Source organism: Alnus glutinosa, chromosome 12 (assembly GCF_958979055.1).
Source record: "Alnus glutinosa chromosome 12, dhAlnGlut1.1, whole genome shotgun sequence".
Taxonomy (NCBI): domain Eukaryota; kingdom Viridiplantae; phylum Streptophyta; class Magnoliopsida; order Fagales; family Betulaceae; genus Alnus; species Alnus glutinosa.
The window spans coordinates 16,195,412-16,214,637 of NC_084897.1; the positions used below are offsets into that span (position 1 = coordinate 16,195,412).

The 19,226-nt window shown below is 33.5% G+C and overlaps 1 protein-coding gene across 1 annotated transcript; it reads right to left on the minus strand.

Annotated features, from left to right (window-relative positions):
* Positions 1 to 633: 633 nt before the first annotated feature.
* LOC133851733 (phosphomannomutase-like) lies at positions 634 to 4,592 on the minus strand. The gene is made up of 12 exons (XM_062288288.1): positions 4,419 to 4,592; positions 4,058 to 4,144; positions 3,869 to 3,913; positions 3,698 to 3,764; positions 3,330 to 3,406; positions 2,869 to 2,904; positions 2,474 to 2,529; positions 2,287 to 2,386; positions 2,069 to 2,164; positions 1,854 to 1,943; positions 1,249 to 1,300; positions 634 to 873 (listed from the first exon to the last, which is right to left on the minus strand). Exons 2-12 carry the CDS (start codon positions 4,124 to 4,126, stop codon positions 815 to 817), a joined length of 747 nt encoding a protein of 248 aa, XP_062144272.1. The 5' UTR covers positions 4,127 to 4,144; positions 4,419 to 4,592; the 3' UTR covers positions 634 to 814.
* Between the last annotated feature and the right edge of the window lie 14,634 nt (positions 4,593 to 19,226).

The following is a 19,226-nucleotide window of genomic DNA, read 5'->3' on the forward strand; positions in this document are numbered from 1 at the left end:
TCTCTTGGTATAAAAGAAAAAGCCTCTAATCCTTCTTAAAAGAAAATAAAGAGGCAATATTAAATCATCTTGGAATCTGAAATCAGCAAACCGCAATTAGGAAATTGATTAACCGAAGGTAAGACAGGCCTGTATTGAGGACCAAGCGGAAGAAGAAGAAGAAGAAGAAAGGTTAGTCTCGTACGTTACCGTTTTTGGTAATTTCTTAGATGAAGAAAAACGACGTTTAAATTCTGCCGTTTAAATGAAATTATGAACGACAACTATAACGTTGGCGGCAACCACTTAAAACGGTGTTTTATTGAGGCTTCTCTATTTTTACACCGCCTATTTGTGAGAGGACAAAAAAGGATATTTGATTTCCGTTTCTATATTCTCCTCCTAGATTTTCCACACCATAAACTGAAACTTTTGTTAAAGCATATTATCATGGTTAGAGCATAAAAGGTAGCATTTACAGTAGGACTCTCATGCCACTGAAGCCCGGAGAAGTTGAATGATTTCCCACTAGTTTTTTTGGAAATGACCACAAAAAAATTAAAAAAAAAAACAAAAAAAAACAAAAAAAAAAAACCAACATCTTGGGGAGATTGCATGAACCCCATATTGTCTTGCAGAATGTACTATAGTGAATGAATTAGAAACCACAATGTTATTGCTTATCAGATAAAAGTATGCATATAGCTAGATGTCATAATTTATGAATGAATTACAGTTCTTTTCATATATAGGTAGGACTCCCTGCCTAGCTTGATTATTCATATATGTAAATTACAAATGACATCAATTTGAAAATCGAAAAGTTGCCCAATGCTCATGGGTTTGCAAGGAAGAGAGCTCTACACTGCTCCATTGTATCTTCAGGGCTGGTAACTGAGGAAGGAAAAAACTTACAGTCAATAACAATATGATACCCCAGTAGAAACAACTGATCTTAATTTGGATACACAGCAGTCATGAATCAACCTGTTCTAATTCACTGCATTTGGAGTGAATCCATTTTTGTGTGCTTGGCACTTGAAACAAATTTTTGACATTTTCCCTGTAAGATAAATCTCAAGACTTTTGGAAATAATGTCATCTTACATCCTCTATGGTCAATCTTGGTGTCACCACCACTTATGTCCTGTAATTACTCCACATATGATGGGATTATGCATTTAGATTCTACTATTTCCAAAAGTCTTAAGATTTTTTTCACCTCCAAAGGAACCTGTATATGAGTTGAAATTCAGATGTAGATCTCACCTGTGTGACCGACGGTTCGTTCTGATTCATAAATTTCATGGTCATTCCCTCCCTGCTCAAACAAAAAAACCAGAAGAACTTCTCAATTACCATGAACAAAGGAAGAATAAAAAGGAAGCACGGTAAATAATATAGGTATAAAAACACTACTGGTCATTTCGGAGGCTAAAATTGTACGTGGCCAAGTACTTGCAACAAAATATATATCTGAATGCCACAAAGAGTTAACCAACCAAAATTTAAGGGCCAAAGTTTGGTTTAGCGTATGAAAATACCACCAAGTTCCATAGTAAGATTTTCAACATTTTGAATTACAGGATATCTGTAAATTTAAAAATAAGAAATAAAATGCATCAATTCCAATGTCGTGCAGGATGTATATCTACATCTCTGTTATGCTTTTCCTCTTTTCCTCTCTTCCTCTAAAGCAGTCAACTTGCCGTTTTCCCGAAATCATTTCTTACCAAAGCCAACAATGCTATATGAGAGACTAAGGAGTAATTTATCCAATATGACAGGATCGAACCATAACTCAATTTTGAAAAGCAGCAAAATCACTTATCAGAATAATCAAAAGAGATAAATGATGAGATTAAAGGGCTGACCTTGTAAGTTCTGTCACCAAAGAAATGGATTTCAGGAAAATCATCAACGTATCTCAAGCAGTATGTCTTGTCCCAACCTTGAGGGAAAACCTGTTACCAGAATTATGCACCTAAATTAGATTCAATGGCACTTCCATTTGCCTTCTGATTTACTGCCAAATCAAGACTCGTCGCAACATAATGAAGATAAAGTATAATCTTTAAGTACAACTCACGTCAAAACTTATTTCTCCTCCTATTGAAAATGTAAGGTTAAGGTGAGCAAACTTCTCACGAAGCACAGAAACCATTTTCGGGCGAATGTTGAGAACCTGAAACATCGTTTTCATGTGTTTTTCCACATTAAATACCCAAACGCATAAAAGTTATACTATGACAACAGAATAATTTAAAATGTGATATTTTGGGGAAAAAAGAACCAAAGATTCTTTACCTTGTCATACTTTTCAAATTCATCCCTTTCTTCTTGGCTGCAATTTCTCCCAATTGGTGATACATTGAGCATGCCACTTCGGAACTCTATAAATGTTCCCCTATATATATATATATATATATATATAGAAAATCTTACCAAGCTTAACATACACACACATACATATTTAGGCTTTTATTCCACTAACCTTTTTATAGGGATATCCAAGTCAGCAATATAATGGAGTGTAAAATTGATAAATTCCTGCACATTTGCAATCCATCAATTCAAGGAATTGATAAATCTAGTACGCTAGAAAATGTTTTGTGCATATTTTAGTCTACCATACAACTCTATGAACTACACCCATATTCATCCTCACTATCCATTATTACTATAAGCTCGCAGAAGAACTAATAAGATGCTTCTAGTTATTGTTGTTTAGTTCTTTGCATGCAAGCAAGCATACATGGGAGGAATTAATTACTCTAGTCCTTACAAGTGCACGAGACCCATCCTAGGTGTCCTAAGAGTATAAAACATTGGGCATTTTCCAAATAAGAAACTCAACAGTTGGTTTATTTAATACAGGAAGGTCATTACCTTGAGTTTCTCTTCTCCAAGAAACGACTTTAAGCTCTGGACAAAGGAAGAAAGAAAACCCATCAAGGTAATATATATAAAACTAGGAAACAAGGAATTCGCAAAAGATAATAAAGTTTCGTCAAAGCTTCCAAGGACACAATTTATAGTTGGCAAGCACCTGAAAGGCCAAAATCAACCCAAAGGCATTTTCAAACTTAGGTAATGTGTAATAACAAAATGACTAGGAGGTGACACATAATTGTCCAGAATAACAAACACTTCCGTGGGGGATGTACACAATGGGCCAGCAAAGGACTAGTATACAAGCATCAATTGCTTTTTGAATTTTAGCATACCAAGTTAAATAAAACCATCTTGACACTTCTAGCTCAAGTCTTTTGTGGATATCTAAATTTATAAACATCAGTTACAAATGTTACTGCTTTCTTTGTGTTCTGTTTTTATGCTGTAAACAGTACCTGGGTGCCAATAAGCTTCCCATCTTTATGAGCCACAAGGCCATTCTCAGAAAATACATAATCGTAGTCATCAATAACTGCACAGAGAAAAGAGACACTTAATAGTATAGTCATGTAAATATTAAAAACAATGAAGTAGACAACTGCATTTGGCCCTGATTTTGAGAACTATTGAGAACCATTCAGATAATGCTTGATTGTCAAGGTTCATGATGAATATCCACATAACAAATACATTTGAAAAGCTAAAAACCAAAGTATATTTTTAGATCGTATTGAAACAAATGGAATGATCAAACAGATTTTTGGTTCCTAGCCCATTTCACTTTCTCTTACGAGCAAATGACTAAGAGATAGATAGAGCAAACCTGTCTTCCCAAGCTGCTCTGATATTTTACTAAGGTCAGATCCTCCCACGACTCCGACTGTCACAACCTGCAGCCAGAAATATCTCTTATCAAATGGCTTCTGAGTGTTGGTAAAAGAGAATACGAAGAAAAAGAGTCCCATAAAACCCCTTCGTATAGCTAAGCAATTACCTTTCGTAGTTCCCGCATGAATTCTAACATCTTTGGAGTGACCACCTAGCATTTGAGTGGAAAAACGTTGCATCAAAGACAATTTCAAGCCGATAATCATATATCCTATGCTGCTGTGACCATAATCATAAAAACAAAACAATGGAATAAAATTGACAAACAAAATGAATCGGAGAAGAAAATCGGTACCTTTCTTGGAGCAGTAAGGGTCCCATCCATATCAAATAAAGCAATTAAACCAGGTTTCCTGATGGCCATTCCGCTCAATATATTTTTCTGCCACACAATATCCACAATATCACAATGCTTCCAACAAAAACTTAACAAACTAGTTCCGCTAAGGCTTTCTAGGAAATTAAATCTCCATTTTCAATATCCCAGAAGAAAAAGGGAAACCTAGAAGTACATTGCAATCCATTCACCACCCATTTGAATTATTACACAACTTAAAAACAAAATTAACTTCAAACAAAGGTTCACATTGATGCAAACATAAAATTTGATTTTTTTTTTTTTAAAAAAATCAAACAAATAACAAATAATTACTTACAGTTGCAGGGTTGGACGAGCTGTATCCCAAAACTGCCGCTGAGAAGTCCCAATGTGCAGTAGCGATCACCCGTAGAAGAACTTAAAAGAAGGAAAGCTATACCCCAAAAAGAACTGAGCGCCGGACTCCTTCCGTCCCTTCCGTCCTCCCTCCGAAACACCATCAAGGCATCAAGTGGTTAATTTTGGTCACCTTTTTTCCTTGTTGAATCTTAACCGTCCATTTCCTTCGCTCCCTTTATTTAAATAATTAAATAATTAGGAAGAAGTAGTTAAAAATAAATAAATACAATTTAGACTTTCAAGCTACCGGTCATTCTCCGGATAGCCCCTCGAAGTACCAACGCTTGGACTCTAGCTTCCCAAACTACCAAAACCTTTGAAAAAGGCTCATTGTGGCGAAATATCCTCATAATATCTATGACACGTGTCATTTTTAATTAAATATTTTTTAAAAAAAAATCAAAAAATAATAAAAAAAAAAGTTAAAGGAGTTTAAAAAAATTTTAAAAAATAAATAAACTAAAATTCTATTTCTTATTTTATTTTTATTTTTATTTTAAAAAAATATGGATGTTTGCAGTGGCATTATTTTCCAACTGCAATCCGATCTTCCAGACACCCCTCCGATCACCGTTCATTTGCAATGCGGTTATGACCGATTTTATAGCCCAGCTCAGGGAGTTCCAGTTCGCAATCATCAGCTCACTGATCTCGGCCGGGCTCAAGCTCACTCCGCTCTGAAAAATATTATCCACCTAAGAGAAAAGCTTGTAATCCCTAAGCCCCAGGTATCTATTGGCCAATGTTTTGAATGCCAAAAAATCACAAAGAGGATAATGAATATGAACATCGATAAACAAGCTCACAACCAATGATTTCTCAGTCAGAAACCAATCGAGATCTTTCACAACGATGATAGGTTTGCTCGTCATTTGTAACAAAACAAAATTCAAATTAGAATCGTTCATAACCTTTGAAAGATCACTATCATAGACATCAAATGATAGAAAATTAGCCATGTTTGCGTTTGGAGAGGTGGGAACGAGTTTGCCGAGTTGCAGGCGTGGATCGTGCCCAACGATGATGCTGGAAAAAAGTAGTATGTCTTTCGGTCGATCGCAATATTTTTTTTAAATAAAAAAAGAAAATTTTAGTTTTTTAGTTTTTAATTTTTTAAATTTTTTTTTAATTTTGTTTAATTTTTTTTAAAAATTTTTAATTGAAAAATGACATGTGGCAAGGGTATTATAGGGATATTTCGTCAAAATAAGCTTTTTTCAAAAGTTTTAGTACTTTGGAGGGCCAGAGTCTAAGCATTGGTAGTTCGAAGGGCTATCCGGAGAATATATGTGGAGAATGACTGATAATTTAGAAGGTTAAATTGTATTTTTTTCAAAAAAAAAAAAAAAAAAAAAAAAGTGACTCCTGAATCGCAATCGATGGAGCTCAGACAAAAGCTCTCCAGCAGTAGAATAACGAACAAGAGTAGGAAATGGACGAGAAGTTTCTTCCCCACGAAAGTTGCGTTTGGACTTTGGAGGAAATTTCTCACCGTCTAGACTTGACTGGTTCTGCTTCACCAAGGGCCTCTTGTACTCTTTTCAAGATTCTTGAAATCTATAACAAAAGTCATAACTTTTATTGAAAATTCATGGAATCAGCTGGCGATAGAAAATTCTCGACCTAAAATACCATATATATATATATATATATAATTTGGAGTTTCCACAACTCAAATTCTATCTATGACACACAAAATAGTCTCTCGGACTATGGTATGAGCAGCCAAATTTAAGTCCTCTTGACATGTGCAACACTCCATGATCTCAATTGACGTAAATCATTTTTGATTCCATCAACCATATGTTTAATTTTACTCTAATTATTTCCTTTCGCTCTAATCGCCATTACAATTTGAAGGGCATCCCTCTCTAAAATAATGTAATTAAAGCCCATCTCTCTACTTAAACACCATCGCGTGTAAAACAGTCAAGGCTTTAGCCACAACTGGTTCAGCTAACACGTTTCTAGTAGTACAACGTGCAGCTAAGACAATGCCTTCATAGTCCATGACAACAATGCCAATTCCAATACATCCATAATTATTATCCACAACCGCATCCAGTTAACTTTGTACGTTCATGTAAGGGGAGGTTATCAAGAAACTGGAGATGCTTCATGGGTGATGCTTTGTAGCTTTATCTTTGTTGACGTAGCTTGTCAAAAATCATCAAGTGATTGACTTCTCGAATTACTTTTTGTGGATGAGTAAACTCCCCCCATACACCGCCCCATTGCCGCGGAGCCATATTCTCCGTGCCACAACCTCCATAACCTCGCTTTCAGAGGCTTCACAACGTTCCATTAGTGCTTCAACCATATGAACAAAAAATTTCTTTCTTAGGGAACACTCAAGGAGATTCTTATGAAAGCTTTTATATATATATATATATTGGATGCCTATGCACTCATTTATGTACTTATTTTTATATTCGAGTCATGGAAGTGCGACAAAAGATTAATATAAAGATTTTTTTAAATTATTCTACTTTTTCTATTTTGTCAGCTATATTTTTTCTGCCAAACAACTCATATGATGTCTCAACTTCCATTTTTGGTTTAAAATTCTGGATTTCCAAACACTATTAGGTTCATTGTACATATGGGGATTCCACTATTGTATAAAACTTTAATCTCTGAATAGTTTTGTTTAGAAAGTTAAGAGTTAGATAATCATGATTAGATTTTCCACTAGAGAATTTGTTGTAACAAGTGACTCATATTTTTTTTGGATATAAAAAGTAATACGAGAGTACCAGTAAAATGACCAATTGACATAAATCTGTTCACTTTTTTTTTTTTATTAATAAGTTGCACATGCACTTGGTGGCACATAAACCCATGACCTCACTCTCCATTGTTTGTCTTTGATTCAATAACGTTGAGTGCTAGCCCATGAAATTCTATGAATAATGTTATAAACCACATTTTTATTTCATTACTATCCTACCTTATTGACATGACAATGTCAATTAGTACTCTTTGAATTTTTATTTTTTATATTTTGACAAAGGCTGAACCAATAACTAATTGACACTTAGCTATTACATTAGCAGAGTATAATAGTAATAAGATAAAAGTATAGTTTTTAGCATTTCTCAAATTTTTATAAGCTAGTGGACGAGGTACATGAGTTTGCACTTAAACAATCAGGTATGCAATTTGTTTAGGCATATTTTAAACCAATATATGACGTTATGTTTTTTAATTTTTAGGTTAAAACTAGAATAAAGGTTAAATTATAAGTTTGGTCTTTAGAACCAGATATCATAGATTATCTCAAAACCCTAGCCGCCGCCCCTCTCAAAACCTCTCTGCTCTCTCTTGGTATCCTTCTTCTTCGTGCAGCCGGTGAGGGAGGAGGGAAGGATCTCTTCTCTTCCCTCCTCTCCTCTCTCATTTCCTTTATGTTTTTTTTTTTTTTTTTTTTTTTTTTGCTGCTTTGGTTTACCTCATATCCCTTCTAGGGAGTTTTGTTCAACCGGACTAGATCTGGTGGTGGTTGATGTTCTCCTAGTCCTTTCAGGGCTATGGAGGTTGGTTTTTTTTTTAAAAAAAAAAAAAAAAAAAAAAATTTCCTTGTGCTTTTTTCTGTTGGTTTTCTTGGCAGAAGGCTACACGAGACGTCTATGTTTGGGAGCGGCTTTTCTAGTGTGTCTCCGACGAGTTTTTCTAGCTGTGCTTTTTTTTATGTCTTTTTTAGAGCCAGATCTGTGTTATTCGGCTGGGTCTTTCATGACACTCGCCTCTCTATGGTGGAGATCGATCGTTGGAGATCAGAGGTTTTGGCGGTAGTTTGCTATAGAGGGAGATTCCCGGTGAAGGCGTGTGTTTACACGCGCTGGTTCCAGTGACAGCTTTTTCCCAACGCCGGTTTCTTTTGATTTCTGTTTGGATTTTTTGTTTGTTTTTCTGTTCATAGTCTGCTTTTGTAATGCTCAATTGTTACTGGACTATTTGTTGACATAGTAGCTAGATTAGCCATATTTTTCTTTGTTTAAATTGTGCTTAAATGTAAAGAGTGGCTCAAACGTTGTTCATGTAATGTTTGTGTGTTGTTTAGATAACTGTTTTAATCAGATTTTTCTGACTTAGGGTGTATGGGGTCCTATTCTTTGTAATTGCCTTCGGGCGTTCTTCAGTAATATATGGTGACTCATGTTATCTGTTCAAAAAATATATATATATTATAAGTTTGGTCTTTGAAATATATTACTCACTCAATTTCATATCTAAATATAAAAAGTATTAATTCCACTCTTATAATTTTTAGTCATAAGTAATTTATCATTCCATCTAAACTAATAACCATACTCTAACAAAAATTGAGGACGTAACTTTCTTTCAATTTTGGTCACACTAGCTATCAACTTTTATAATGATATTATTATTTGGTGACAAAAGGACTATATTAGCGAAATTGCAAACTTTTAAAATATAAGAATTAAATTAAAATCTGTCATACATTTTAGAGACCAAAAATATAGTTTAGTGTAGAATTTAGGGATTTAGTGATAATGATAATTAAGAAGATTGGGGTGGGGGGGGGGGGGGGGGGGGTAACAATTTTACCAACATTGATAAGAAATTTTTTAATAAAAAAAATAAGGATCCGTTTGAATTTACGATTTTAAAATGTGCGATTTGAAAAAATAAGTTTTAAAAACGCAGTTAAGCGTTTGGTAAAGTCGTCGTTTGGCATTTAAAATCGCAGGTACTCCTTTTAAAATTATGCATTTAAAAAAAAAAACACCATATTGCTTGCAATTTAAAAAAGCAATTTTCTATATTTTCATATCGTAATGTTTTAGAAACGCAATTCTCAAATAGTTCATTTTCTATGATTTGGTTTAAAATCGCATTTTTTCTCTACGAAATCGCAATTCTAAATGCACCCTAAGAAAAATTGGGCTCACAAAGGTAACGTGAGGACAATTAAGCATTGTATATATTTTGGTGCATTACAATATTAGAAGTTAATTGATTTCTTCACAAACCTCCATTTTCTTACAAAAGTAGAAGTTAATTGATTATATTACTATGTTGGAAATCTTGGGACATTTAGAAAATTCCATGATCCAAGAAACAAAACAACATTTGCGCTGAAAACATTAGGAAAGAAAAATCAAATTCACTTATAAGGTTACATGTGGACTTAAAAGAATTAGGATCTCTTACAATTAATTGCCCAAATTACATGCAATTTGGGTAGCTACCACGAGAACATGTGTGTGACCTACATGCACCAGGTAGCCTAAGATGGGTCCACTTGCCGGAAAAAATTGGGCCCCGCAGTTACTGCTCTCTTAGGTTGCTTGAATTACGTGCAATTCAAACAATAAATTATAATGGATCCAAATTCAGACTTAAATAAGGTCGGTTAAAACCTTTAGGTGAATGGTTTGATGTGAATGACATCATTGGAAAGTCTACTTGTCTATCATAGCTAAACTTTTATATTAAAGTTTGTAGTACCCTACCTCGGTCAGAAATGAATTCCAACCTCTAGAAAAGCATTTTTGATTTGATGTAGTTCCGTGGTGACATCTCCCATATTCATTCTTTCTTTTGGCAATTCTAGTGAACAAGCAAGGTTGACCTTAAAAACTGGAAGTAGGCATTTTTGCACACTAGAATTCATCTGGCTTAGGTTCTCATGATGGATTCTTTCTTATACTACCCCAATTTCATTGTGATCATTGTAGTTGTAGACATTTTCTTATGTTGTAACTACAAATTCATTTGCTTCTCTTTTGAAAAGATTGGAATCCACAATTTTTTCACAAGTTTTTCTGGCAATGCCATATTAACAAAGTTATTAAGGGTGAAATCATCTTTAAACATCTTGTCAATGGGTCTTTTTCCCATAAACATCTCTAACACAAAAATTCCATAGCTAAAGACATCTCCTTGTGTTGATGCTTTACCACCCATTCCGTACTCTGCAATTCATATATTTCATATGCACAATTAACATGACAATAATTTCTAATAGCTGTTTCATATGTAATTTAAAATATTTTAATATTTAATGGGAAAAATAGTCTGTATTTTACATTCAAAACTTGTGATTTTCTCTTAGGAAATTGGATAATAAAAGAGGCCAATGTTAGGATTAATTTGATCATCTAATCATTATCTTTCCTTTTTTTTTTTCTTATTTGTTCAACAAATTAAAGAGTAGATAAAATCATAAAGGCCTTCCAACGAGACATGGCTTCATGTACGGCCACATAGAAGATAGAGATAAAAAAATTAAGCTATTTAAGAATCTGTGAAAGAACAACTATACCATGTTTAATTGTATGTTCTTTTTATTTTTCAGTCATGTATAAATGTAGTGACAAGGGCAGCTAGATATCTTGTACTAAATTCTTTTACTAAGAGATGAATACTAAGATGATGTAATGCTTATTCATTAAAGATGATCGAAACAATTAATAAAAATAAATACTACGGGCACCAATGAATAAGCTCTACATTATCTTAGTATCCATCTTTTAATAAAAAATTTAGTACCTTTAACATTTCTCTACCTTGAAAGAGCTAAGAAAAAAGTCTCAAAATTAAATACAAATAAAAAGCCTTCTAAAGAGAGGGAGAGCATGACAAAATTTAACTATCTGAAATAAAACTTTCTCAAAATTAAATACAAATAAAAAGCCTTCTAGAGAGAGGAATTTCCATTTTTAGTATCCTACCTAAGTTCTTAAACCTTTACTAAATTTAAATAGCTTCATCTGAATTTTATTGGGACATTGGTTTGAATAATTCTTCTTCCATATTAGTGTTTATCTCCTAGCCTCTTTACCAACATTCCATTTCATACGTATTTAATCGATACTTGGATTGTTTTTTTGGTTTAAATTTTCACTCCTTGAACTTTAGATCCTAATCTCAATGAGTCATTTTTCATAGGGAAAACTTCACTTATAATCCCTAAGCTTTCATCACTTTTGAAAAAATGTATCAAACTTTAAAAAGTGTTAATTTAGGGTATCCATCTTTTAGAAAGTTTCAATCTCAATCATCCGTTAAGATTTTCCATTAAATCCTGTCAAAATTCCCAACATACACCTTTTTTTAGGAAAAAAAATAAAATAAAATAAAATTGAAAAGATTTAGGTGTTGGTCAGAATTTAACAGAATTTGCAAAAATACCCATACCTGAACAACATACACCTTTTTTTAGGAAAAAAATAAAATAAAATAAAATTGCAAAGATTTAGGTGTTGGTCAGAATTTAACAGAATTTGCAAAAATACCCATACCTGAATCTCTGAAAATTTTATAATTTAAAAAAAAAAAAAAAAAAAAAAAAAAAAAAACAAACAAACAAACAAAGAAAAACAGGGGTTTTTAGAAATTTTGATGGAATTTAATGATTTTGAAAGTTGAAATCAGGGATGGAAAATAAGGGGGCTGGTAGGGGCCATGCCCCCCCCCCCCCCCCCCCCCCTCAATTCCAAAAAAGAAAGAAAAAATTAGGTAAAACAAAATTTAGCCTACTAGCCCATACTAACAATTTTTTTTTTTTTTGGCCCTTGATCCTTGCCCATAAGAGCTTCTGGATCCGTCTCTGGTTGAAATCGAAACAAATTGAAAGATGGATACCTGAAATTGACACTTTTTAAAGTTTGGGTACTTTTTTTCAAAAGTGATGAAAGATCAGGGATTATAAGTGAAGTTTTCCTCTCTTTATATAAGAGAAATTAAATTATTTTCTCATATTTATTACTAATTAAGGATTTGTTTAGTAGTTGTCAAATCCTCCAATATGCACTCCTATTAAACTCTATCAAAGCCTAAATCTCACATGTGACTAATATTCCCAAACAAACAGTTTTCTCTTAAAAAAGTTGTTCCCACCATTTTTACAGTAGGGATTACACATTTTCCTTGTTGTTAGCTGATGTATTAATTTGATATATCTAATCAACATGCTATCAGATAAGTAGGAGAACCTTAACAAAATAAAATCGACAAAGCTAAAATGAATATGTAGAGCATAGTAAAAGGACAGTTAGTGATACTTTTCAACTTGATCAAAATCATGATTTAAAGGATTTAAGATCGAAATAGTTATGTACCTGGAGCAGTGTAGCCAATAGTGCCCTTTATTCCAACTGTGCTAGTTTGATTTTGAGAAACATCATTTGTTGTAGAGAAGATCGATCCTTGACAAACCAAAATCACTTACTTTAGCAATCATGTCATCATCAAGAAGAACATTGCTTGGCTTTAAATCGCAATGAATGATTGTTGTTTCACAGTGATTGTGAAGATAATGTAGTGCAGAAGCTACATCAATTGCAATATTTAGTCTTTGAAGGAGATTCAAATGTCTTAGCCGATTTTCATTGTCAATATCTTGGTGCAGCCACTTGTTTAAGTTTTCATTTTACAAGAATTTGAAAACTAAAGCTTTGAATTTGTTGCCGTTATAGTCCATGCTAGAGCAGCAAGTTAAGATCTTAACAAGATTCCAATGCCGTATATTTCTTAACGCATTGCATTCAGCCATGAAGCTCTTGGAAGGTCCTTTCTGTTGAAGGTTCAATACTTTCATAACAACAATCATTTTTTCCTGATCAAGAATTCCTTTATATACAGAGCCAAAACTATTAGATCCAACTAAATTGTTAAAAGAAAATCTGTTAGTCGTTTGATAGAGCTCATTGTAAGAAACATTTAAAAGTTGGTTGGTTTTTGAGAGTGTAGAAGATGATTCTTTTTTCGATTTTCTCCTCTTATAAAGGACAAGAAATGATGAAAATAGAATAAAACATAAAACCCCACCAACAATTATGGCAGTTAATTTGAAAACATGAGATTTTCCTTGCTTCATAACTTTGACGTCATCAAATGCTTGTAGTTGCAGTTCTGAAATACCTCTGCAAAGTTTTTTATTTCCTATCACTGATATTGCGCTTGCATTTTAGAAGACTCCTTCGGTCGGTACCTCGCCCACCAAATCATTAAAAGAAAGATTCAAATATAGTAGACTGGAAACTTTCTGTATATCTTTAGGAATTAATCCCGACAAATTATTTCGTGAAAGATCTGCATAGCGAAGGTCTTTTAGGGAAGCCAGTGATGGAGGTAAGTTTCCTTCGAATGAATTACCTGTAGGTAAATGTTCTGCAAACTCAAGCAATCTCCAATGGCTGTAGGAATCTCACCAAACAAATTGTTTTCAGAGATATCCAATTCCAAAACATTTTTCAAATTGCCTACTTCCATAGGTAGGATGCCCGTTAATGAGGTTTTTGATAAGTAGAGCCTTAGTAATTGGGAAGGAAGACTCGTTTTGGGTATGGCACCACTAAGGTTATTTTCTATAATCAATAAGATCTGCAACCTTTTGGAGTTTCCAAAACTTGATGGAATGCTTCCTTCAAATTTGTTTTGATATATGTAAAGTTGGACCAATTGAGTGAGGTTGCCTAGAGAAGATGGTATGTGCCCCGACAATCTGTTTCCAGACAAAATCAATCCTTGCAGGTTTTGTAACTTCCCAAAAGAAGTGGGAATGGTGCCCGTGAACAGGTTTTCCGGCATGCTAAGGAAAATTAAGTTGATGAGGTTCTCTAGTGCTGCAGGAATAATTCTAGATATTTGATTGCCACCAATATACAAAAAACTAAGTTGCTTCCGGAACAAATGAGTGACTTGTTGTGGAATTTTGCCGTGTAAGAAGTTGTCTGAGAGGTTGAGCACCCTAAGAAAGCTAAGGTTGCCAATGTAAGGTGATATGGATCCACTTAAGGAATTGGCAGTTAGATCCAAGGCCGTAACTCTTTGATGCCTGCAGCCACATGTAATTCCCTGCCAGTTGCAGAAGTGGATAGAATAATTCCAGGAGGTGAAAATATTAGATGGGTCATTGGTTATCCTTTCTTTGAATTTGAGGCTTTGAGCAAAGCCAAACGATTAGTCTCGTTCATTGGAGCAGCTGCAGCAGCAATGGTAGGTTGGAAGCATAGTATTAGTAGGCTTGTAGAAAAGAGAAGAATCACACCAAGGTGTAAGTTGCGGCTTAGAAGCTTCATTGGAGTACTGGAGAAGGCCGGAAGCAGAGAGTATTTGTGAAGTTACTCAGTATTATGTAGGTGCTCTTTGTAGGCATTTAGGGTGTGAAGTTAGAATTTTCAAATTAAGCACAAGTTTCAGAGTCTTGTTTAATTTGCCCACTTTTCACGCGTTCAAGATATTATATTACTATCAGCGTGTCAATTAAGGACTCCAAAACTTATGCTTAATTTGAAAATTCTAACTTCCAGATTAAAAGTCTTTTCCCTTTTAATTAACAGAAATAGACCTCTAGATCTATGGAGGCATGTCGCACCTAGAAATGCCTATTTCCATACTGTAGGCATGAGACTTCAGCGTTGGGTTCACGGTTTGCTTGACTGTAGCGTAGAAAATGATACGTTGTTAGGAGAAGTGCATGAGACTTCAGCGTTGGGTTTACGATTTGCTTGACTTTCCAAAAAGCAATCAAAATACAAAATAAATAAACTCTTTATAAGTGCTAAATGTTGCACATTCAAATTTCTTAATTTATATATGTTAAGCTCTTAGTTTTGTTATAGTTTGATGTTTTGTATTGTTTTTATGTTTTCTTGTATTTTACAGGTTTTTGAAGAAAATCCATCGAATTTCAAGATTACAACAAAGTCGGCAAATTCACTTTTGGAAAGATTCAACTCCAAATCAATTTTGAATTTAAGGAAAGAGAAATCAGCAAAAATTCGTTATTTTTGGAAAGAATCCGGAATGAGTATGTCTATGTAATTTAACCATAACTTTCAGGTCAAGTATCAGATTGTGACAAAATTAGCGGCATTGGAAAGCTAATCAAAAATTCAACAATTATGTCAAAAATTAGTTTTTCCTAATTCGGACGTTTACCATGCCAAAATCGCCCCGCAATAAAGGACTACGAATTTTGGAATCATTTTCCTACTTTGATGGAAATTTTAGAAAATGAAAAGACTTGTACTTATTCTATTTGGACTAGAAGACCTATTTATAATTGTTCTAGGATTTCTAGAGCTTCTAGAACTTCTCTAATCCCTATAAATAGGCCTTTAACCGTTGAAGAAAAATACACACAAGCTTTGAGGAAGAAAAATACACACAAGCTTTGAGGAAGAATCAAAGGCTACATCAAGAAGGAGGTTCTTTCTAGTTTTTATTTTCTTTCTTTTCCTTTATTATTTTCTTATGAGGATGATTTCCATCCAATTTATGTGTAACTCATACCTAATTATGTCTCGTTAAGGTTTTCAATTGGCGCATTTGCTACAATTCATATATTGATGCTTAACTTGATTATTTCCTATTTTCTTGAATTCCTCTCATGTTTATGCTTGATCAACATATGCATGTGGTATGGATTTATTATTTATGTCAATTTGAATGACCGAGTCCTGGGCATAATAAAGCAACAAAAAAAACCCCATCACAGGTCATTGGATTAATCAACATAAAGACAACTAGAATAGATTCAATGTTCCAATCTGAGTGTGTTTGCCGGATTTCATAGAATTATGCTTTCCTGAAGAACAACTTAGTAAATACCTTTCTAAATCCTTCAAGGAATAAAAGAATTAGAGTAGATACCATGCCTAACTCGTTGCTCAAGGAAATCAATAGCTTTAGGAGAAGATATCATTCCCTTGTGGCTGGTAAGTATTAGGTATCGAGTTACGATAGTAGCATTAGCATTGTGAATCTTAATTGAGTATGATTAACGATGGATATCGAAGCCCTACCTTATCTCCTATTATATTTCTTCAATATCTTTGTCTCTTCTTTTATTAGATCTTATTAATATTTTTATTTCTTTGCACTCATCTTAATTATTTAGGAAATCTTTTAAGCATAATTTACCAATCCTCGTGAGAATGATCTCGTATTTACCTACTATACTATCTTTCTGATGTTGTGCACTTGTGAGTAAAACGTACAAATATTTATCTATTTATTTAGGTAGATATTTGGATAAATATTTGTACGTTTTACTCGCAAGTGCATAAGATCAGAAAGATAGTATAGTAGGCAAATACGAAATCATTCCCACGAGGATTGGTAAATTATGCTTAAAAGATTCCCTAAATAATTAAGATGAGTGCAAAGAAATAAAAATATTAATAAGATCTAATAAAAGAAGAGACAAAAATATTGAAGAAATATAATAGGAGATAAGGTAGGGCTTCAATATCCACCTTTAATCAAACTCAATTAAGATTCACAATGTCAATGCTAGCATCATAACTTGATACTTAATGCTTACCTGCCCCAAGGGAATAATATATTCTCCTAAAGCTATTGATTTCCCTGAGCAACGAGTTAGGCATGGTATCTACTCTAACTATTTTCTTCCTTGAAGGATTTAACATGGTATCTACTAAATTGTTTTTTAAGAAAGCATAAATCTATGGAAATCGACAAACACACTCAGATTGGAACATGGTATCTATTCCAGTTGTCTTTATGTTGATTAATCCAAGGACCTGTGATGGGGTTTTTTTGTTACTTTATTATGCTCAGGACTCAGTCATTCAAATTGACATGAATAACAAATTCATACCACATGCATATGATGATCAGGAATAAACATGAGAGGAAACCAAGAAAATAGAAAATAATCAAGTTAAACATCAATATATAAATTGTAACAAAGACGCCAATTGAAAACCTTAACGAGACATAATTAAAGCTTCAATCAAGCCCTAACTGAAGTATTAGTTACACATAAATTGGATGGAAATCATCCTCATAAGAAAATAATAAAGGAAAAGAAAGAAAATAAAAACTAGAAAGAGCCTCCTTTTTTATGTAGCCTTTGATTCTTCCTCAAAGCTTGTGTGTATTTTTCTTCAAAGGCAAAATGCCTATTTATAGGGATTAGAGAAGCTCTAGAAATCCTAGAACAATTATAAATAGGTCTTCTAGTCCAAATAGAATAAGTATATGTCTTTTCCTTTTCTGAAATTTCCATCCAAGTAGGAAAATGATTCCAAAGGTCCTTTATTGCGGAGCTATTTTGGTATGGTAAACGTCTGAATTAGAAAAAACCTATTTCTGACATATTTGTTGAATTTTTTATTCGCTTTTTAACGCCACTAATTTTGTCACAATCCGATACTTGACCCGAAAGTTATGATTAAAGTACAAAGACATGCTCATTCTGGATTCTTTCCAAAAATAACGAATTTTTGCCGACTTCTATTTCCTTAAATTCAAAATTGATTTGGAGTTGAATCTTTCCAAAAGTAAGTTTGCTGACTTTGTTATAATCTTGGAATTTGATGGATTTTCTTCCAAAACCTGTAAAATACAATAAAACATAAAAACAACACAAAACATCAAAGTATAACAAAACTAAAAGCTTAATATATGTAAATTAAGGGGCTTGAATGTGTAATATTCAGCACTTATCACACCCCCAAACTTACATATTGCTAATCTCTTAGCAATGCAAAACTGAAAATAAAAGGAAAACTAAAACAATAACAACTCTACCTTCTTTGTCGCGAGAAACACGATTGCATTTAGTGTATGCAATAAGCATTTTAAACCCCTAGGACTCCCTAGTGGATGTGTGAAGTCTCGTAAGGGTTTGCCAAGAATGATACCCACAAACATGATGCAAAAATTCATGTTTATTACAAAGAGTTAAGTGCCATCAAAATTATGATTCTCATTTATTAGCAAGCTTGGAAAGATAAACTCCATCTTCAATATAAACTAGAATTTCACAGTCTAACCACTTACGAACGACAAGCTGAGGCATCACAAATTTAATTCAGTGTAAGGTGAACTAACACATAATCATGAGGCTTCAAATTAATTTCAATGTGTAATGACTCAATATCTCAAAATTCATTGGGATCCCCATCAAATTGAATAACCAAGGCATAATAGCAAGAGCTTTATTCTTTTTTTTTTTTTTTTGGTCAGACTATGCAATGCTTAGTTCTCTTAAGTTTTTTAATTGACTCATGGAACGAGTGAGAGGCTAATACTCCCAAACCAGATGGCTTTAAGGCAGTAGGTGTGGAAACACTCCTAAGAGCTTACTAACTCAAGTTAAAAAGGCTATAAAATTAAACTAGTCATGACTTTAACCAATTCGAATTTCTCGCTTTTTGACGTGAACATTCAATGCTTAATGAGGCAAGAAGTCCAGTTACTCAGTGAAAGCTTCAAAAATGGCTTTTTTCTTTTTCTTTTTTGTTATATATATGCCAAGGTATCCATCCAACAAGTCACACAACTTCACTCAAGACATTGAAAAATACACAATCAAGTTCATATATCATACCTCATAAATTATATGTTAATGTGTTTGTGATAGTTTAGATTGAAACAAATGAATCCTTAAATGCCAAAAGTAAGTAGTAGGACTTTAGAATCAATTTCAAATGATCATGTGTTCAACATTCTAAGCTCACCAATGAAATTCAAATCACAATTTTTAGATCAACCAAAGTCTTAAAAATAACATGAACATGCAATTTCAATTTTTTTCTTTTTTTTAAACAAAAAGTATATGTCCCATACCTCCAAACATGAATTACACATTGTCTTCAATGTGTAGATAGAATGGAAAGATCATACCATGGAGATGAGAAAACTAGTTGGACTAGGTATGGCTCGTAGCATAGTCCCAAACTTGAATGCAGTCACATTTTTCCTAAAAAATAAGACTATGAAGGGGAAAAAAAAATTGTGA